The 21,763-nt window shown below is 51.7% G+C and overlaps 2 protein-coding genes across 3 annotated transcripts in view; one reads left to right on the top strand and one right to left on the bottom strand.

Annotated features, from left to right (window-relative positions):
- LOC122393985 overlaps nt 1-1,336 on the top strand; it is a 34,490-nt gene extending 33,154 nt beyond the window's left edge. The window contains exons 14-15 of the mRNA XM_043390509.1: nt 300-491; nt 984-1,336. Of these exons, the coding sequence (XP_043246444.1) occupies nt 300-491; nt 984-1,336 (545 nt within the window). The remainder of the gene's footprint in view (nt 1-299; nt 492-983) is intronic.
- Nucleotides 1,337-2,034: 698 nt separating this feature from the next.
- LOC122393984 (phosphoribosylformylglycinamidine synthase-like) lies at nt 2,035-21,443 on the bottom strand. 2 transcript variants are annotated; one of them, XM_043390507.1, is made up of 26 exons: nt 21,296-21,443; nt 20,389-20,654; nt 18,566-18,707; nt 17,824-17,974; nt 17,388-17,524; nt 17,006-17,118; nt 16,652-16,792; nt 15,874-15,986; nt 15,301-15,558; nt 13,791-13,864; nt 13,373-13,529; nt 12,607-12,711; nt 10,350-10,468; nt 10,002-10,115; nt 9,659-9,790; nt 8,521-8,625; nt 8,135-8,260; nt 7,644-7,824; nt 6,935-7,168; nt 6,176-6,552; nt 5,762-5,879; nt 5,448-5,533; nt 4,056-4,149; nt 3,581-3,748; nt 2,901-3,197; nt 2,035-2,546 (listed from the first exon to the last, which is right to left on the bottom strand). In XM_043390507.1, exons 2-26 carry the CDS (start codon nt 20,652-20,654, stop codon nt 2,350-2,352), a joined length of 4,005 nt encoding a protein of 1,334 aa, XP_043246442.1. In that variant the 5' UTR covers nt 21,296-21,443; the 3' UTR covers nt 2,035-2,349. The 2 variants fall into 2 exon arrangements, with proteins under 2 accessions (XP_043246442.1, XP_043246443.1); XM_043390508.1 differs by lacking the exon at nt 16,652-16,792 and having other exon boundaries at nt 21,296-21,419.
- Between the last annotated feature and the right edge of the window lie 320 nt (nt 21,444-21,763).

Below are 21,763 nucleotides of genomic sequence, written 5' to 3'. Positions count from 1 at the left end.
GCTTCACGTGCCGATTTGATATCAATGATGCAGTGAATGCTGGGATTTGGCAAAAGAATACCGTCGTTACTTTCGGTATTATTCGCGTCGGAAAGACTCAACCATGTAGGTATTTACTTAGTATTTGGTACTTAAAACGGTAAATAGGGGGGGGGGGGCGCCATGTCCTATTGGTTTTTGTCAGCTTCTTGGGACCTGGAAGCTATTGCTGTTATAATGGTTCCCTTTGATCAAGTAATTGCGACCACTGGCAACTATCCATTCTTCGGATGGCATTTGACCCCATCTGACCCCTACAGACCAGGTTCGTCGCCTGCAGTCGCCCTCCCGCCCCTCCCGTCGCCTGCGGCGCGCCGATGACCTGGCGCGCATTCAGCGCAGCCAGCGCCACCACGGCTCGACGGGCACCGACGCGCTCAACTGCCATCAGAGCACGTATCGGTGCCACCACGCGGCCCACGCCTACACAGGCGTCCCGTGCGCTGCCTACAGTGAGTACCGCGGCGCGGTGGAGGGGGCCCGGTCGGCGCGCAGTCTGCCCTATATACCCTGCGGGAAGTGTCACCATTATGTATAGGGAGTCAGGTGCGGGGAGTGTTCTGTAGGTGCCGTGTCGGCTGCACACTGTGTGCAATGTGGGCTGTGATATAGATGCATGGTAGCATAAAGCATGACCAGACAAGTGAGTTTATATGTGATGCAGAATTTAACGGGTATATGAAACAAATGGCTGTCTGTGAAGCGCTTTTCACAGCAGCATATTTATTATGAGGAGCGGCAGTCACGATGTTTTAGTTCTGTGTGCGTCCTTACGGACGGTGTGGTTTTGATGCATTCGTTTGTAAGCATGCCTGTTACACAACTACCGGCATCGGTGTTCGTATGTATCGAGGTAGCAGTGGTGTGAGGCATCAGTAGTTCATTCCCTTGGGCGGAGCCTCGCCCGGCAGCCTCCTGATCCCACTCCCCGATCTGCGCCACAGTCAACAAGCCCGGCCAGCCGGGCCCGCAGAAGTCCCCGGGGCGCACCCAGCTGCCGCGGATCGAATCGGCCGCCTCCCGACCCTCGGCCGGGCACACCGCGGGTCAGGTGGGGCCGCTGCGCCTCGAGCTGAACGGCGGCGCCCAGCGGCACACCGTCGAGCTGCCGACGGCGCCCCTCGACGGCAAACGACGCTACCAAGTGTCGTTCAGCGTCCGCCCCGCCGGTACCGACGGGGGAGGTCAGGGAGGGAAGGACAGGCGTCACAGCGTGGACGGTCAGACCCGGCCGGCCAGTCCCCCAGCGAACGGCGGTGACGGCGGGCCCCAGCACACACACGCGCTCTCCTTGTGAGAGGCTGGGTGGGGGCCGGGCCCGTCGGGAGGGGGTTTGTGTATTTTCAGGTGGACTATGGTGATTTGAATTGTGAGATTTCTGAAGGTTGTTCGGTGGGCGGAGTAGCGTGCTTACCGGATGACCATACGAGTCCGTCCAATGTTGAGAATGTGTCGACCAAAGGCTTCTATAAGCAGCCCGTATTTTTTGTGTTAGCAAATTGTTGATTGGAGATTTGATTGGGGAGCTTATGCGATGTTGTAAGATATGCTATCCAAGTCACGAGCTCCGGGGAGCCCAAATGACGCGTGTCAAGAAGGAACATATTTATCAGTGTGTTTCATTGAAAATAAAACCGTCCAACGCTGCCTTCTTTCTTCTGCCCGATCGAACCCAAGCGAGACAGCTAAACACTTCAGGGCACCAAAACACATGTTCGGTGTCTTTTACATGTGGCGCCAAAAGTTATGCTATCTGTAGGAAGGGTCCGAAAGAAATGCTTCCTGTAATTAGACAGTTCACTTTACTCTGAACTTACAAAAACTCACTCCGGTATTGAGGAAATGCCTCATGCTAAAATTACGCAGTTTTATGGACAATCCCAATATCTTGTTAAATTCCTCATATTTGGTGATGTTCAAAAAAAAAAAAAATGACAGTACATCGATATCTTATAGTCCCGTCGAGAAGGCCAGGCAATAAGAGCTTTCGATCACAAGCGCACTGAAATGTGTATATTGATCAGGAATAAGGCACATGCCTGCAAATTCAAAACAACCTTTCACAACGTATTTTCCACCTACTTTTCACATGACAGAATAACAAAACCAACATCTCTAGCAGGCGATCAACGCCAGATACATTAACTGTTACTTCCATATTGCTCGCAACGTATCGATGCCAACATTTACTCCTGACTTCCACCGCATCCACTCACAATACTAACCACCCAGACTTACCCAAAATCACGTCACCGCTGGTCCCACCGTTCCCGTAACCCGCTCGCCCCTGTCTCGGAGTGCTGACCTGTCTCAGTGGTCTGACGGCTCGGTACACCACTGGTACGCGCTGGTAAACATGTGGAACCACGGAGCGAATGGCGAGTCCCCGGCACATGGCGGCGGCTCGACCGGCCACTGCCAGCGCAGGACAGAGCGCTCCGGGTGCGGCATCACTGCCAGGTGGCGGCCGTCGGGGGAGCACAGGCCGGCCACGCCTCCCGGGGAGCCTGTTGGGTGGGGGAGAGCAGCGGTCATAAGGGAGTCTGACAGACGGGGAGCACAGGCCGGCCACGCCTACCGGGGAGCCTGGGGGAGAACAAGGGAAGAGCGGTCAGCGGGAGTCTGATGGGTAGAGAGCAGCAATTGGCATTAATCTGTGTTACTTTAGGTCACCTTCAGCCAAAACAGTTCCGTGGTTGTTTTGAAAGAAGTGGAAATATAGTCAGCTTCAATTAAAAGCTTATATCGATTATAAAAAAATGCATGACAGAAAAGGCAACAACTCCAAGCCATCACATGCATGGCACGTTGCGGCCACAACCGATCCATAGATTCACTCCACGGCCCCCAGCGCGACTCACCGTTGGGGTTGTGCGGGTACCGGTCGGTGACCTCGCCACCATCATCCACATACTCCATCGCCACCAGACCGTCCCCTCTCAGTCTCTCCAGGTGTGCCGGCCCGCCGGACAGCTCGAATCGACCCTGGCCGTGTGCGGACCACACCCCGAGACGTGCCGAACGCAGACCCAGCAGCAGCGGGCTGCGGCAGTCGGGCGGTACGCGCACAGCGCTGAACCGGGACTCGAAACGAGCCGACTCGTTCTCCGTGAGGTGGGCCTTCCACTTGGACTCGTTATCTCTGCTGCCGCCCGGGGCTGAAAGGGACGAAGTTCGGAATGAGGGACATGTGTCAGAAACAACTGGTTAATAATCCAAATTAAAGTGTGCATCTTTCGTATCAGCTAAATAAACCGAAAACTTCAGAAAAACGTGTAAGCTTAAGTTCACTTCTCTGACTACAATTTTTTATAACCAAATCGACGACCAAGACAAACATTAAATGATTTTCGATCCATCTGCAGCAATGGATAAACCGACTGCGAGAAAAGTACATAACTACCTACCTTTGAACGCCAGACGCCTGAATACTACGTGTTACAGTATCTTAAACTCCAAAAATGGTTTGTTTTTTAAAATTAAATCGAGTATCATCTATCACTTTAGTACATCCTCATTCCTGCAGCCTCGGCCAACTCACCTCCCTGCGTGACGCCCCCGACCCATCCGAGCAGCGCCATCAGCTGACAGCCGTTACACACACCCAGGGAGAACGTGTCGGTTCGGCGGCGGAACGCCTCGAACTGCTCACTGAGCCGGGGCTCGAACTGAATGGAGGCCGCCCAGCCGACCGCCGAGCCCAGCACGTCTGGTGGGGAGGCGGGGCGCAGGTCAGGGCACAGGTCAGGGCAAGGGTCAGGGCACAGGTTAGGGCACAGTTCGGGACACGGGTCATGACACAGGTCAGGTAGCCGGTCAGGCCGGTACAGGTCAGGCAGGGCACAGGTCATTGTGTAGGTCCAGGCAGAGGGCAGGTGGAGGTGGGGTGGGCGATATGTCGTAAGACAGAGAGCTAGCGCGTTTCTGTTCCTGCAATGGGAAACAAAAATTTTCTGGCACAAATTTCCATTTTTGTATCGAACAGCTGATATTTGGAGAGCAGGCCGATTCCTCACCTGCGTAGCTGAACCCGCCAGGGAACACCAGGCCACGGAACCGGTCCAGGGTGACGCCGCCCGTCATCAGGTCAGTCATCGTGACATCCCACACCTGTATAACAGAGAGTCACAGTTACAACACATCCTGGGAACACCAGTTCATAAACCGGTCCAGGGTGACGCCGCCCGACATCAGGTCAGTCATCGTGACTTCCCATGCCTGCTACATTGCATGATTAAATCGAGACATCCAGGCATATAAACGGCACGTGCACTGTACCACACTTTTCAAAGTTTAATGCAATGCTTTAATATTACAAGCCGTGTGGTTCAAGGGGTGTGGTTAAACACGTTGAACCACACGGCTGCTGACGTCACTATCATATAGTTGTGAGCTTTTTGGCAGGTATGGGAAACACCTTCCAGCCCTAAGGCCGGGAATTCAATAAATGTCACCTCGCTTTTTTAGCAAAATCACCTCGGGCCTAACGGCCCTCGGAGTTTTCGCTAAAAAACCTCGGTGACATTTATTGAATCATCCCGGCCCCGGGCAGGAATATATTATCCCACACCTGTATAACAGGGAGTCACAGTTACAACATATCCTGGGAACACCAGTTCATAAACCGGTCTAGGGTGACGCCGCCCGACATCAGGTCAGTCATCGTGACATCCCACACCTGTATAACAGGGAGTCACAGTTACAACATATCCTGGGAACACCAGTTCATAAACCGGTCTAGGGTGACGCCGCCCGACATCAGGTCAGTCATCGTGACATCCCACACCTGTATAACAGGGAGTCACAGTTACAACATATCCTGGGAACACCAGTTCATAAACCGGTCTAGGGTGACGCCGCCCGTCATCAGGTCAGTCATCGTGAAATCCCACACCTGTATGACAGAGAGTCACAGTTACAACATATCCTGGGAAAACCAGTTAATAAACCGGTGCAGGGTGACGCCGCCCGACATCAGGTCAGTCATCGTGACATCCCACACCTGCACAAGGCGGCAGAGGTCACCAAATGCCATAAAACGTCAAATAACATCAACGAATGCTGGCCCGGAACACACACATTTTTCCTCCACCATGCATGGACGTATGGGAACTTGAAGTGCTTATTGCATTGCGTCTTACAAAACAAGCGTCTTATTCAAGCATTACAAAGATATGCCATATTCCTGATATTCCAGAAAATATTAATTAATGTGGATATGACGTGAGGATTTGCACATACATGAGTTGCATACAATGATTGTCTGAGGCCTGCCGACTAATTTCTAGAAATTTATACGAGACTACAGTCTACAAAAGCGGACGACGTCGAGACGCACCCACAGCTGTTGCACTAGTGAATATTTATTGCCACCGTAAGAGTGGTAATATCAGTACAGCAGGTCTCACCTCGAATCCAGCCATGTCCAGCGCTGCTGCCATCTCCCGGTCGCCGTTGGCACCTTCCTCTCTGATAACGGCCACCAGGGGACCACCTGAGAACGTGAACACCCGGTCAGTATCCAACCTATGCTAGCAGGAGGGTATATAACACACAAGCATAAGCTGTGCCGGCTGAAGAAAGCATGGCTAAGCGAACGGCCACCTTCCATCCCTCGCTCCTGCAATGTCCCTACGCTATACCCAGGTATCTTTCATGTTTTGTTCTTGATGAAAGACTAATGATAATGATAATTATACATAAAGAACGGTGTGTCACCCACCTGGCGGAGCTGGCGCCGGCGGGCCGCTGGGCAGCTGCAGCTGCTCGGAGACACAGTAGCTGGGCAGCTGGCGACGGCCCACCTCCTCCCACTCGGCCTCCGCGCAGGACGGAGTCACCTGTGAAGACAGCCAGGCATTGTCAAACTAGCGTTCCGAGTGCGGCTGTGGTTTACGAATATGTAACAAACAAAATAGAGACATTATAGCGGTATAGTTGATTTGAATCAAAGCAGAAGGCGCAGACGCATGAAAATAATACAGCCGAGGCCGACCTACATATAGGACCTCAGTCGAGTTCGAATTCAGCCCATCTCCCCCATCGCCTGTTTCTGACCTGGCGCAGCTCGATCCGGTAGCTGGTCTCCTCCCAATCCCTCTGTTCCCCTCGCCTCTCCCCATCTCCTGTTTCTAACCTGGAGCAGCTCCAGCCGGTAGCTGGTCTCCTCCCAGTCCCTGGCGACTCGTTCCAGCTCCGTCTCCAGCACCAGCTCTCCGTCCAGTCGCACCGTCACCGTCCTCTCCTCGATCACCCGTCCTAAACTACAGCAGGGCACCCCAGCGGCCGCAAACAGCTCCGCCACCCGGCCGGCGTCAGCCTCCTCCAGCTGCAGAACCCAGCCGGGCTCCTCAGCCAGCAGCACCGCCAGGGGGTCCGTGACGTCACCGGAGGCCGTGACGTCAGCGGAGGACAAGGTCAGGTCCAGGCCGCGGCCGCCGGCGATGGCCATCTCCAGGAGACAGACGATGAGACCGCCGTCACTGACATCGTGTCCCGACATGATGACGCCCTCTGCCGGAGAAAAATACAGGGTCGGATGCAGACATCACCAGGGTCCTACCCGGGTCGACGTAAGGAAGACATAAACAATTACCATTTTGATTAAAAAAAAACATGAAGCACATCACATGACACATATGTACTGATAAACAAAACTGAACATGAGTGTAGCACACCTTGTAAGGCAAACTACTATGTGATACGCATTCGAATAATTAAACGTAACTATCAAGTGATCTCATAATATCTCAGGCAGCTTTTGCCAAATTGTCAGGGAACTCAGATTTGTTTTTCAATAGAAAAACACAATTCTAAAGAATAGTGTTTTAACTATTGACAACAAACCTTCGGTTATCTGTACGTAACAGCTCTATCCTCATTTATCAGGCCTCACCGTTGATGAGGTCCTGTGTGACCCCGAAGGCAGCCACCAGCAGCTCGGGCCGGTCCAGATCGGGTACAGCGTCTCCCAGCTGTCCGTAGCACTGGGCCAGGGCGGAGCCGCCGAGTCGACCGCCGGCGCCGCCCAGACCGACGTACAGCAGCCGTCCGCGGCCGACCTTCAGATCCGGGGTGACCACTCGGCGAACGTCCGGGCAGCCGACGTAGGCTGAGACCACCAGACTGCCTGTGAGAGGGGAGGGGAGGGGGAGAGTTAGGGCCGAGACCACCAGACTGTGGGACAGGCGAGGCGTCAGGGTCGAGACCACCAGACTCTCTGTGAGATGGGACAGGAGAGGGGTTAGGACCAAGAACACCTAACGCCTGTAGACCACCAGGAAATCTGTCAGACACAACAGGGGAGGAGCTAGAGCCCTCGTGCCAGCTTCTGGCAGACCTAGAAACTTAACGTCACTTCATACGAAAGATTAAGTCAGTATGATATTATGAGAATAATGTACTTCCTTCTAGTAAAACGCGCGTTGCAAAAGCTGCTATTCCTTTCATCCAACAATAATGACGCAAATCTGATATCAATGTATTCCTGTTTTCACAAAGAAGCTGACCGGCTGTGACCTTAGTTGCTAGCGCTCAACCCATCCCCCGTCCGATTTCCTTTCCAAGCCCTCCACACCCATACCCCCCCCCCTTGGGTGCCGTACCGGGTGCCTTGACCGTGCTGCCAGAGACCCTGGCCGCCATGCTGAGGGAGTCCTTCCCGCCGTCCACCGCCACGCCCAGGCGACCCATGACGTCACACATAGCCGCGCATGCGCTGTAGATAGCGGCTGCCTCGCCGGGCAGCTTAGCGGGCCACATCCAGTTGGCGCTGCATTTCACCTCCTGAAATAGTATGAGAACATTGAGAAAATGTTCAAGCATTCATTCTCAACACCAGCTCAACGAGGATGAAGCTCAGCTTATAATTTCGTCGCTAGGTGGCGCCAGAAGTAGGCGCCTGAATGCAGGCTGTGCCGCATAACACAAATGCGAGAAATCAGAAACTGCCGCGATGACATATGTGTTAGAAACGTAAACGTTCCCTGAGACTGTTGGCGGGCGGGAAACGATCCTAAGGTTGGTGAAAGGAAGAAAAATACTTTCAGACTGGTGACTGGTGACTTCCTTGGGCTGGTGACAGAGAGGAGCATACCTGCAAACTGGTGACTGGTGCAAACACCAGGTTGGTGATGGCCTCTGCCACGCTGAGCCGAGCGCCGGCCTCGGGATTCAGCAGAGCTTTGATTGGCTGTTCACCGATGGAAGTCGCCGCCCCCACCTGTGGATGGAATACAGAACGCACAGTTCAGTCGGCAGTCACTGGTCACAGCGAGTTGTGAGCTGAAGACGCATTTCAAAATAAATGCTAAACGGATCTCATGAGCTAAAAAGATCCAAGTTTGGCACTTGAAACTATGACGCCGCACAAAATAGGAAAATGCTAACTGTCCCTTGACACCTAATGCATCACTGAGTTAAAATATACAACGGTTTTTTTTTTCTTCTTCATATTCCCCGATTATGCGAGGCGGCACTGACCGTATCGTAATGGGAGAGGGAGACAACAGCCACGTCGGCCAGAGGTGTGTGAAACGGACCGACACACTGCTGCTGCGCCACCAGACCCGTCACAGATCTGTCAACCTGTCAACAGAGGACATAGAGACATCATCAGACCCGTCACAGATCGGTCAACCTGTCAACAGAGGACATAGAGACATCACCAGACCCGTCACAGATCGGTCAACCTGTCAACAGAGAACATAGGAGCATCACCAGACCCGTCACAGATCGGTCAACCTGTCAACAGAGAACATAGGAGCATCACCAGACCCGTCACAGATCGGTCAACCTGTCAACAGAGGACACAACCTGTCAACAGAGGACACAGAGACATCACCACTCACCAGACCCGTCACAGATCTGTCAACCTGTCAACAGAGAACAAAGAAACACCATCAGACCCGTCACAGATCGGTCAACCTGTCAACAGAGAACATAGGAGCATCACCAGACCCGTCACAGATCGGTCAACCTGTCAACAGAGAACATAGGAGCATCACCAGACCCGTCACAGATCGGTCAACCTGTCAACAGAGACAAAGAGACATCACCAGACCCGTCACAGATCGGTCAACCTGTCAACAAAACATACGTATATATGTAGATCGCCGACTGCCCATTCACAGATCGGTCACCAACAGAACACATCTAGAGATCACCCGAGCCGTCAAAGATCGGCCAGTCAACAAAACACCATGAGATCACCAACCCATCGCAGATCTGACACGGATCTCTCAATCTGTCAGAACGTGACATGTTAACAGATAAAGAAAATAGTTAAGTAGATACAGTCAAGGGATACAGCGTCACAGAGGCAGAGCGCCCGGTGAGCCGTACCAGCTCCTGATAGACAATGAATATCTAATGGGACATTTCCCTAATCCGTTCGGCAAAAGAATGATGACGCATATAATCGATGCTGATTGAACCCTAATCAGAACACAAAATGTAACGATCTCGGAACAACTTTTCCGAGAAAGGTCGACATCCTTTCTATTGCTTGATCTCCGGACATTTCCGAATACTGCTTCAGACACCCAGCTTCTTCATGAAACATTTTCTATGTGTGCACTACACAACACTTTGTATGAGAGGATAATTTTTCTGCACCTACCTTGTTCGTGAGGAAGCGTTTGCTGGCGACCGATGGCAGGCGCAACACTCGACTGAGAGCCTCCTGCAGCCGGAGACCGTTAGGTAGTCTCAGGTGAGAACCCAGGTTCGGTGGAGATTCGCACTGGAATACCTGTACGCGAAACAGCACAGATTGACGGGCAGTAGAATAGAGTGACGTTTATAGCCATGCATTTCAATTTATACTCTATAGATTCTGCAAGTTCATGCGTGCAGGTATATCATCAAGCATGACTAGAGTTATCTTAGAGTTGCTACATTGTCGCAGAAAGCAGCGTCTGCTGCTACCCAATCAACACGAGGCAATGCTATAAATAATTCACCTTCTGCGGCATTTTGCCGAGAATCAGCTCCAAGTCGAGATCAACGGGATCGCCCTTGGCACTGCCGGATTCGGCCGGAGCTGGCGCGTCGAACGGTCCTTCCCTCAGCGTCACCTGTGGCATCGCGAGAGCAGAGACAAAACTATAAACGCTGCCAGCTTTCACAGACTATCACATAGCGTTTCCACACAACATAAGTGTTAACTCTAAGTAAAAAAGAAAAAAACGCTTAGCACTGTGTCATGCATACCACCCACTGTGCTTTTTCGTTAAAACTTAGAAACCACTCCCCAATTAAAAACCTCTACCACGCGCCTCTCAGACTACCAATTGCCGTTCACTTCTCACCCTTCCGTCGCCTGTGACTTTTCCGACGAAGCTGACTGGACACTTTTCGCGGCGGCAGATGGCGCTGAGCAGCGGCCGCGACTCGGGTCGGCACAAGATGGCGTTACTCTCCTGGTACTCTGTAACACGTCAGCACACATATGGCGCACATAAATATCGTCATTGAATATCACATTTTGGTGTACTTTCGAAGACGTCTAATCATTTCGAAAGAACGCCTCCTCGGACGTGGATAGGGTTTAGGTAAGTCCAGTGGAACAATTTATATTAAAAAAACACACACATACACACAAAGATACGAACTAATTAATTGTATCGCTCGTTGTTGGTTATCCGATCACCTGAGCTTTTTCTTTTCCACCTATCCGTGCTTCTATCCTCAGGATACTGAAATCCTTCTCCTCCACGCCACAACCCCCTTCCGGGCTGGACAGGCAACTTTATCTCATGCGGGCTGCTCCCTTGGAGCGGCACCGCTGCTCCCGAGGGAGCGCACCCCGTAGCCGGGTGCAGTGAGTGCCTTGGGGCTGGGTGGCCTGTCTTCGGACGGGCTCAGCCCCGGCGACTCACTAGGGTGCCTGCCCAGACCAATGTCTCCCCCTAATTCCTATCATCCTTCCGGCTCTGCAATGGTCTTGTCGACCGAAAGGGCCTAACCCAACAAAACAAACAAACCGATACCAAGCCAAATACCAACCAAAGCCATAAGGAAATACCGAAACCGAACCAGCTTGGGAACATGTGGGAAATACCATTTTTTACCAATTTATTAGCCTCTTATACATTAGTGACGGTTCGTGATACCAACCAAATACCAAACACATTAGGATTGAAATACCAAATACCAAGTTGGTATCGGTTTGGTATCGGTATACCAAAAAGTTGGTATTCGATTGACATCTCTATTCTGTAACACGTCAGCACACATATAGCGCGCATAAATATCGTCACTGAACATCAAATTTTGGTGTACTTTCGAAGACGGTCTCATGATTCTGAAAGAAAGTCTCTTCGAACGTGGATAGGGTTTAGGTAAGCCTAGGAACGATTTATCTATAAAAAAACACACACACACATTCACACAAAGATACGAACTAATTACTTGTATCGCTCGTTGCTGGTTATCCGATCGCCTGAGCTTTTTCTTTTCCATTTTCATTTTAATCATCACTTTTTTCATCCACAGGACGGCCAAATCCCTCTCGACGCCTCTAACCCCCTGATCAGGACTGGTCGGTCACCTTCATCGGACGAGAGTAGCAGACTCATGTGCGGTGGGGTGACCGTTAGCGGGGCAGGGCGACCTATCCACGTGATGGGCTCAGCCCTGACGGCGCACCAGGGCGCCCGCACAGTCCCATGTCTCCCTAGTTCCCATCATCCTTCCGGCTCTGCAAAGGTCTCGTTAGACCGAAAGAGCCTAATACTACAAAAAAGCTGACTAATGTTTCATTCATACTCTCATCAGACAAATAACATCTGATAAGATCCTATACCTAGAAAAGTAAAATCCCGTTCCATGTAGGTACCTATATCTGGTCAGTGCCCAGTGGTCAACTCATCCATTACGATGAGCAAGTACCTCTGCCAGACAAGAATGTAAAGCCGGATACAGACGAAGTATAGAACATTCGGTTTCTAGAAAATGGCATGAAGCAGAAAAAAATGCACTCACAATACAGTAGAGGAGTGAGTAAGCTGCATCAAAATGTCAAAGCATCATCTATTGGCTACATACAACAAGACAATATGTACCTTAGTCCTTATATCCGTCAGAAAATATCGTTTATTTAGCAAACTCAGCTACAGGCTGCGAGCTCCCATGCATCTGAATACTGTTGATAAAATCCGGCGACGTCCCGATATTCTTTGTTTTGTTTTGTTGGGTTAGGCCCTTTCGGTCGACAAGACCATTGCAGAGCCGGAAGGATGATAGGAATTAGGGGGAGACATTGGTCTGGGCAGGCACCCTAGTGAGTCGCCGGGGCTGAGCCCGTCCGAAGACAGGCCACCCAGCCCCAAGGCACTCACTGCACCCGGCTACGGGGTGCGCTCCCTCGGGAGCAGCGGTGCCGCTCCAAGGGAGCAGCCCGCATGAGATAAAGTTGCCTGTCCAGCCCGGAGGGGGGTTGCGGCGTGGAGGAGAAGGATTTCAGTATCCTGAAGATAGAAGCACGGAACGGTGTCCCCGATATTCCATGATAAGAATGTCGCGTCGCGGACATAATGCGGTCGTATCGGATGTGTTGGAACTCACCAGCGCCCCAGAGCTCCAGCGCAGAGATGGATGGATCACCCAGCTGAAACTCCTCGGTGAAGATTACCGCCCCGGCTGGCTCCACAATCTCCTTCAGGACATTCCCTGAGAGCAGGATAGGAAAACGGAGATCAATCAGACGCTGATGGATTGAGTACAAACAAAATAATATACAAATAATTAGCGGTGAACGCCGAGCGTAAGCAGATTACAGCATATGACAATCGAGGAATGCTTCCAGTATTTCTGTAATAAGTCTAATGCGCTACAATATCGTTAGATCAAATGAAAAGCGAGTCTGATCCCGTGAACCGACACATAGGTTTCCTAAGAGCAGCTGAGAAGTGAACTGGATCCTTCCACTCGACACAAACAATAGTGTCACCCCCCCCCCCCCCCACCCGGGGGTCGACACGGACCGGCACGTCCATCCCGATCCATAAAATCGTGAAACCACCCGGGGAGGACGGGCCATCCATACACTCGCACTACGCTCCTATGTCCGTCGGCACCGCCCTCCGCTGGTCCCCGCAGCTTCCTACCATTCCCCTTGCGCCCTCACCCGCGACCTCGCTGCTACTGCACTGTAAAAATGTCTACTAATTTTCTAATTACCCGACCACTTTTCACTTACAAAATGTGAGTAGACCTAAAGTTTACCCGCATTTTGGTTAGTGAAAAGTGGCCGGATAATTAGGAAATAAGTCTGAAACATTTTTTACAGTGTGGCGATCTTTCCTGCGTCGCAGTTTCCTCCTGTCCTCACCGTTGCCCCCGGCGCCCTGGTCATGTATGCTGGTGATGGGATTGGCCTCCCCCGCCTCGATACAGGCGCGGATAACCCTGTTCAGCTTCTGCTCCATCTCCGCGTCACCGCGCTGCACGGCGCCAAAATCCAGCTCGTCGGCGTTGTCACCCTGCACCTGAGGTAGTGGAAGACGGTGTGACATGCGAGGTAAGCGTGAAAGAAAACTAGATAACTTAGCTCAGAACTTAGTTTAGCCAATAACGAAAGATAGTCACCGATTAAATCAGTTCGAAACTTTGCACACGACGTGAACCGCGAGCATTGCCACTGAACATCAACAACTGAGTGTGTGAATTGTGATAAGCGGAAATCTATTTCCATCTCCATGTACAGTGTACACGCCACACGGCATCAGGTGTGGTGTGCCGGTGATTACCTGTACGGAGCTGGCGGCGCCTCCTCCAACTCCGATCCGGTACACGGGACCTCCCAGCTTCACCACCAGCATGTCTGTCAGACAAAGCACGAGCGGCAAGTTTGTCACAGACACTGACAAACGGTCATATAATTGTATAGATAGGCAAACATAGACAAATGGTGATAGGTAGGGGAGAGTGGGGCAAAGCGGCCACCCGGGGCAAAGCGGCCACCCATCGTTTTAGCCCTTCATAGCTGGCGTCAGTTCCAATTTATGGTTTCCAATTATACTTCTCTTCACGGTCGTTCGAATGAGCCAGACCGGGGTTTCAGGCCCATCACCATTGTTCTGTGAAACACGGAAAAGCATTTCTTGCCAGGTTACCAACTATGTTTACAGTTTTTAAATGTTATGTTATTCCATAACCGTTTGGAATTTTTATAAGCGTTCTTGTTCATGCATTGCATGGTTATCGTACATGTATTCTACCAATTTTGATGTTTTTTACCCCACTAATAGCTAAGCTGGAATATTTTTGTCTCGGACGTTATGCGCGGGGCAAAGTGGCCGGGGCAAAGTGGCCACCCCCCAATTGGCCATAAGTTGCTTCCATCTGGATAAAAAACATTATTTATATTCAAATGTGTCGTCATGCATTCATCTTGGCCACTTTTCAGTTGCATGAGTTACCAAATAATGCAATTAAATGTTTATTTTCATGAAAATCCATTCTTTGCTTACCTACAGGTGGAAGATGATAAAGTAAACATCCATCCTCGCTTAACCTTGTCAACATCAAAAACCATAGTTGTACACGAGGCAACTATTTTGTTTCTCATATCGGGACTTGAGAAGACGCCGGTGGCCGCTTTGCCCCAGGGTATGGGGCAAAGTGGCCAATATGCATAGGTTTAAAGTTTTGTCAATATCTTTCATATGTGAACGCCTTTGGAAATAAAACGCAGTTGAAATAAAGGGCAACTTAATAGGGATCACATTGGCATAGAAAGAATCTTTCCAAGTTTAAAAATCAAGCGTTGGCATCGTGAGAAGCGTTAGGGTGGCCGCTTTGCCCCACTCTCCCCTACATAGTTATGGACAGCTTTACTCGAGACACTATGGTCACAAACAATTATAGATGTATGACCACTGAACAGTCCGGGACATCTCCACTATTCCATATCTCTTTCGGACCGAAGTCCATCTCCCTCGTTCCGTTTACATTATGCCCATCCCTCTCAATCCTTTCCTATCGCTTCCCTATCTCTATCCACACTCCTCTCTCTCTCTCTCTCTCTCTCTCTCTCTCTCTCTCTCTCTCTCTCTCTCTCTCTCTCTCTCTCTCTCTCTCTCTCTCTCTCTCTCTCTCTCTCTCTCTCTCTCTCTCTCTCTCTCTCTCTCTCTCTCTCTCTCTCTCTCTCTCTCTCTCTCTCTCTCTCTCTCTCTCTCTCTCTCTCTCTCTCTCTCTCTCTCTCTCTCTCTCTCTCTCTCTCTCTCTCTCTCTCTCCCTCCCCTCTACCAGCCGCACCTTTCTCGGGCGGCATCTTTTCCACCATGTCGGCCTCCATGGAGCCGATTCCTCCACTGAACATGATGGGCTTCACCCACTCCCTCCTGCCAGCCGGAGTCGAGAGGCCGAACGAGCGCGTGAACCCGCTGACCACGGGCTCGCCGAACTTGTTGCCGTAGTCTGAGGCGCCGTCACTGGCTTCGATCAGGATGCGGCGCGGCGAGGCGAACTGCGCCGGGTAGACCAGCTTCGGGTCCTCCCACACCAGCTGGTAGTCTGGTGGGGGAGGGAGGAAAGGGGGTTGGGGTCAGGGGTCAGAGAAGTAGGGACTGTTTAGCCTGATACGCTGAAAGAGGGGTTGTCTGATGCCAAGTAGGGACAAAAGAGCGCCAACCGAGCCAGAACAAAGTCGAAATGAAATAGTCCACGGTATCGTACCTACAAATAAATGGCAACAGGCTCTTGGTGGCGCCAGATTTAAACAGCCTTTTCTCCTCCACATTCCCCAAAGTATGTGACGCACCGAGCAGCAGCCTGCTGTCCCAGTGATTGATCACGTGACCACCCCTCCCTCAGCACCGTGTGCCGTACCGGGCAGCAACAGCTGACCGACGCAGTAGCCGGCTGTGCCAGCGATCACGTGACCGCCGCGGCCGACCGCCTGCACATCCCTGATGCGTCCTCCGGTACCGGTGGTTGAGCCGCTAGGTGGGGGTGGGGGGTGGGGGGGTGGGGGGGAGTAGTCAGAAACTGGGACAGGGGCGGGAGCGTGGCGGATACGGGTCGACAACAGATTTAATACTGTGATGGGTTCGATCCCTACTTATTTGTATCAATTCTGACGAACTCCAGTCTAGCTTCTTTGACTATTATACATACAGAATTTAATTCAGTGTGCTATATTATCAAACAATCTTAGATTAGAAAGAGGTCATCTATAGAAAAGGAGCTGAGTGATGAAATCGCGGACTCCACGTGGAAAGGACATCCGTCCATCAGTGATTAGCTCAGGGCGATGACATGTCCGGCTGGCAGCTTAGGTAGAAAAAGAAAGTGACCAATCACTTCACGTAAATGCCCTTTAATGACGTCAGCGAGCCAGTCTCGACCCTTCGACCGACCCGGATACAGGTCACTGGCCGACTACTGGCTACTGTGTCTGAGCAATGATCGCGCTGATCTTTGATCACTGAACAATGAACACTAACGAATGAACATCGAGTAAGAGGCACAGTCTACCGTCCACCGCCTACCGTCCACCGTCCGCACCACCCACCATCCAGCGCCCACCGTCTATACAGTCTACCGTCCAACACCCAGCGCCCAACTTCCACTGTTCACCGTCCGGTGCCCCCTCCCCTCCATTGACCTGAAGGGTGACACCCCTGTCGGAAAGTTGTGCGTCTCTGCGGTGAAGACAATATGACGAGAGCTCTCTGAAGCGGTGAGGGGAGCCGCCTTTTCGGGAGCCACCGCTCGCAGTGCGGTCACTCGACTGCCTCGAATGGCACTGGGGACAGCAGGGGGCAGGTGTAGGGCGGGTTAAAGCGCTAGTTTGAAATTTGTAACAATGAATATTAAAAAGTTCAGGACGCGATCGCATAGTACACCGCCATCAATCTCGCTGAACCCTTGTGACATGCGCATCTTTTTGTAAATCCTGACAAGTATGAAGTGTCTTAGTAAGTTTCTTGTCAATCCTACAAGCTGGAGCGTCGCATACCTGCTATTGTCGGAGAACTTGATGACGTTGTTGTCTGCGCTGCGCTTCTGCGTCTCGATCACCATGTCCAGTAGCGATTTGTCCATGATGGTGCCGTCAATCACCAGGGAGCCCTGCCGGGGAGACCAAAGAAGGTGCAAATAATACGACTTTGAACATATTCTCCTGACAGATAAACGAGGAACCATGTAAGAGAATTGATTAGATGAGAAAGAGGGTTAAGAGGACGGATAAGATGAGAGAAATATAAGAACCCGAATGAAATTATTGGAGAAAAGATGAGGAAGTAAGTGATTGGAGTGAGTGAATACCCGCCACAAAACTATCCTTAATCATAAGCTTCTCAAATATCCTACATGAACCGGCGACAACTGGTAGTTACCTTGAAGAACCAGTGTCTGGAGTGTTCGCTGTTGGACTGAGCCAGGTCAAAGCACTCCACCGTGGTCGGATTTCGGCGCAGTTTCTCGGTGAAAAGTTGGCTGTAGAAGTCCAGGTCCCAGTCATCAAAGGCCAGGCCTGAGAGAAAAAATGCAGTCATTTCATCTTATACCTTTGTGTGTGGTAAAACTGTTTATCAGTACCAATATCGCCTGCATAGTTGAAGCAGTTCAAGCATAACAACATCATGAAATTGAAATTGAAATGAAAAGTGATTTGGAAATTGTTCACAATTTTCAACGATGATGCCTGAAACAACCAGAAGCCTGCAACACTAATCTATGATAACATTTCACTGCCTCAGCACGCAAGAAACACTGCATCCCGGATAGGTACGTCGCGATGCGGATCATCTTCGAACCGACCGGCGACCTTACCCAGCTTTTTGTTGACATCTCGCAGCGCCCCGCGGCCGTGTTCGAGAACGTCGACGACGCCCCAGGGCTCAGCGGGCCGCGGCTGGCCAAACGAGCTGAGAGGCGCCGGGTAGCAGCACTCGGTGAGACGGTCATGGCAGGTGGAAATGATCTGAAATGGAAGGGTCAAGGGTGGCAGAGGGCCGCAATAGCGACGACGAGATGATAGTTGGGGCACGGAGCTATGTAACTATACGGACGAACAGATTCAGTATGCAGGGAAGGCTAAAAATGCTTGAGAATGAGTATGCTCGAGTATTAGCTTGAGAATGCTAATGGGGTGAATTGTGAAAGCTGCTGCACGGAGCCGCACGGGAAAACAGTTCACAGATAACGGCAAAGAAGCCGTGCTAGTCACCAACTTTCTCTCTGGGAAGCGGTAGCAATTTGGTAGCTCAGTTCAGAGAGGGAGACTGGCGAGCCAATACTCTGAATGCGCATTGCAGAACACCCATTGTCTATGTCACATTAGTATAGAAAATCAGAAATCATAACGGCACTCTACGTCTACATGGAAATTGAAGCAAATTACGCACTCTCATGCCTTTCTCGGTCTATGACAGCACCATGACTTCTTTGCATTGGACTCCACTCCGTACGCCATTATCGACCGTGTCAATAAGTGCGAAATGCGATGACAAACCCTCACCGTCGTTTGCTTCTGAGTTCTGACCATTCGAAGCAAATTAGTTAGTTTACTGACCTTATGTTTGATGACGTCACTGAGCGGTTTGTCGCTGATCAGCTGATAGCGTCGCGCCACCTCCACTCGTGTGACGTCACTAAGCCCCAGCGAATGGCAGATGGCCACGGCATTGGTGGACAGGGGCGTGCAGAAGTTCAGCCTGTCAACAAGAGGTGATACACTGAGCAGGGGCGCACAAATAGTTACGTCTGTAGACGGGGTAGACACGGGGGGGGGGAGCAAGGTGGCAAAATATATGTAATAAATTGTAATAAATATTTTCATCACCTATCTGTTTGACTGTTGAGTAGACCCTAGATGAGCAACATTATTATAGGAAGTTATGTAAAACATGAAATAAAATAATTCTCACCAAAGTCGTCTGCAATCTACACGCTACAGGCTACGAGGCTTCGTGTTCACTGTTCCCGCTTGTGTTTAATATCCATTCCCTTCTGTCTTTCTTGTCTTTCCAAGGTGCCTCTTCTTTAATTCAAGGCATAACCCGTCCAAAAACGTTACATTCCTATCACGAACTGCTTTCGTGCTACAAATGACGTAATACAGTCAGGAAACCTGTCTGTCTCCCGTCGCACCAGTTATGGGAGGGCTAATTTTAGACGCGAGTGCATGTACTGGGTGAGATAGCCTCCTTCCCATAAACATTTACATATCGTGGCAGCGCACAGCTACCGTAACTGTCGATCACTGGACGATCCCGTGCGCACGCCCCGGTACACGGTCGGATCGCGTGAACTCCGCGGCGGGCGGTCACGTGGTGTCAGGGGCTCTCGCGTGAACTGCGCCGCGGGCGGTCACGTAGTGTCAGGGCGGCTCGCATGAGCTACGCCGCGAGCGGTCACGTGATGTCAGGGCGGCTCGCGTGAAGTGCGCCCCGGGCGGTCACGTGGTGTCAACAGCCCACTGTCGGCAGACGGACGAGCCCATGGCCATATATAGGGCGAGCCGTTGTTACCAGGCCGCCGGCGAGTCTGGAATGTTCGATGGACCATTTGTGAGGCCCAGCCCGGCCCGGACTGATTTGTTTATTTGATGGTAGGCGATACTCGTCCCAGAGATCGGAGATACGGGGTCGTGTTCAAGGTGAGGGTAGCGTGGAACAGAACAATGTCAAGAGATTGTGTACCTATGACAGGCGACAACGTTTTTTATCACGATCGGGTGCCATGACAGAACACGACAGTCGACAGGACAGGTGCCAGTTCGCCTATTGTGAAAAGGTTCAACCGACTGATCATATTCCATTTTTTCTCAACTATACTACTTACCTGGGTTTTGAGAAAAAATCTCAAGTTGTTCGTTCAATGGTTGACAAATCGCTTCCATCCCAATGCCCTTCATTGCTCCCCTTCCTCAATCCTCTCATTCCCATTTCCCGTGTCTATGTTGTTGATAGTTCGGTTGTTGCGCTATTTACGCTCTGCCGGCCTTCAGTAGGTAATAGTCCGTGAATCACCAGCGTAGTGCAGCTAATTATGCAACACATGCACCCCACAGAATGATGCAACACTGAGCGCTGCGCTGCATCGGCCTCGGGTCATTTGACATCGCAGTGCTGTTCAAGGTTACGCTCGTAAGGCCACGGTCGGCCTTGTGTGGCCTCCCGCCGGACTCGTCTACGATTCAGACTTCAGAGCTCCCGTGAGGAGGTGACGGGACCGGTCCCAACCGGGAGTGATCTCACCTCACTTCACCTGCGATCTCATCTCACCTGGGAGTAGACATCACTCACTGTCATCTCACCTGGGACTGATCTCACCTCACCTGTGATCTCACCTGGGTGTTTGGACAGATGTCACTCTAGACCGATCTCATCTCACCTGGGGCCGATTTCGAACACGAACGAATGCCGGCGGGGCGGTGGACGGAGGTCAGTGACCTCGGTCGGCTGGGCGGCGCCGGTGGCCGTCTGACGCAGTAGCCAGCACAGTCTTCCATGCTGTCGAGCGCTCAGTACACGGCGACTCTCCACGTAAACACAGCGCTCCGCGCGTAGAGAACAGTCGGGCGGTGCTACGGCCAGGACAGGGCCCGCCGGAGGGACCGGGGAGTAGAGCCGCAGCAGAGGAGGCGGCGGCGCCGGCATCTGCAGAAGGGGAGGGGCAGACGGTCAACGAGGGGGAAGGGGGAGGGGAGGGGAGGAGTGCAAACGGTCAATGAGGGGAGGGGGAGGGGAGGGGAGGAGTGCAGACGGTCACGGTCACCCGTAGGGCGGGGGAGGGGTAGGCTGCAGACAGACTGGGAGGGGGAGAGGGGACGGCATAGCTACAGCCACTGAAAGACAGCTCAACCAAAAGCGGAAGGACGGACGGCGATTAGAGCTGCAGTCAGCGGCTACTGCAGGGTCATACACTCGCTATCCATCACAAAATTTGGACGCAGTTGCCGACTGCAAGTACCCTGATCGGGAATCCCCAACAATAAAACTAATAAATTATAAATATATTAATGATATTTAATACAATTTAGGATAAAGTTAAGATTATATGCAAGCACTGAGGCCTGAGCGTCTGAGCGGGCATCCGTCACCTAGTTTCCGGCATCCTTCTTGCCCTCGCTCACGGCAACGGCCAGAGTGCGAACGCACATCATCACTTACGGACCATAGCGGGACTTCCCTGAGCTCCATCGGACCGAAAGACAGTCATAAACATAACAATTCAAATATGTTGAAAAATGAAAAACGTCTCGCGCTACTACGGCATGTACTAGCTAGTCACTACTCACCCTTTCTTCTAGTGCAAGTTGCTTCCCACTTCACCCGTCCGTAACCACCCCACTCGCCGTGAGCTGCCCGCTTCTCGACTGATCGGCGCCGATATCTCGCGTGGTCCCGAACCGCGCTGACCCCTCGACCGAGTCAGTTTACGGCCGCCTCTAAAACAGAGGCGCCTCTATGGTGAAATTCGACACAGTAGTGTGCATATCTGTCGCTAGATGGTGGGCTAAGCGCGCAGGCGATGATGCTGTGCCGCAGGACTTACTTGCACAGCGGTGCAGCATGTAGCGAAACTGGTTCGCAAATTACCCGAGGAATAGTCACCTATCCGTGCTTCTATCCTCAGGATACTGAAATCCTTCTCCTCCACGCCACAACCCCCTTCCGGGCTGGACAGGCAACTTTATCTCATGCGGGCTGCTCCCTTGGAGCGGCACCGCTGCTCCCGAGGGAGCGCACCCCGTAGCCGGGTGCAG

The sequence above is a fragment of the Amphibalanus amphitrite genome, unplaced genomic scaffold, assembly GCF_019059575.1.
Source record: "Amphibalanus amphitrite isolate SeventyFive unplaced genomic scaffold, NRLGWU_Aamphi_draft 000567F_arrow, whole genome shotgun sequence".
Taxonomy (NCBI): Eukaryota; Metazoa; Arthropoda; class Thecostraca; order Balanomorpha; family Balanidae; genus Amphibalanus; species Amphibalanus amphitrite.
The sequence above is the reverse complement of the archived record's forward strand: the minus strand, read 5'-3'. Positions and strand labels throughout refer to the sequence as shown.

Excerpts from the sequence above, each read along its gene's own strand:
- LOC122393984 (XM_043390507.1), bottom strand. The coding sequence starts at position 20,654 with ATGCCGGCGCCGCCGCCTCCTCTGCTGCGGCTCTACTCCCCGGTCCCT. Across the intron at positions 17,525-17,823 it reads AGATGTCAACAAAAAGCTGG|GCCTGGCCTTTGATGACTGG; the intron begins GTAAGGTCGCCG and ends TTTTTCTCTCAG. Across the intron at positions 15,559-15,873 it reads CGGTCAGCTGTTGCTGCCCG|ACTACCAGCTGGTGTGGGAG; the intron begins GTACGGCACACG and ends CTCCCCCACCAG.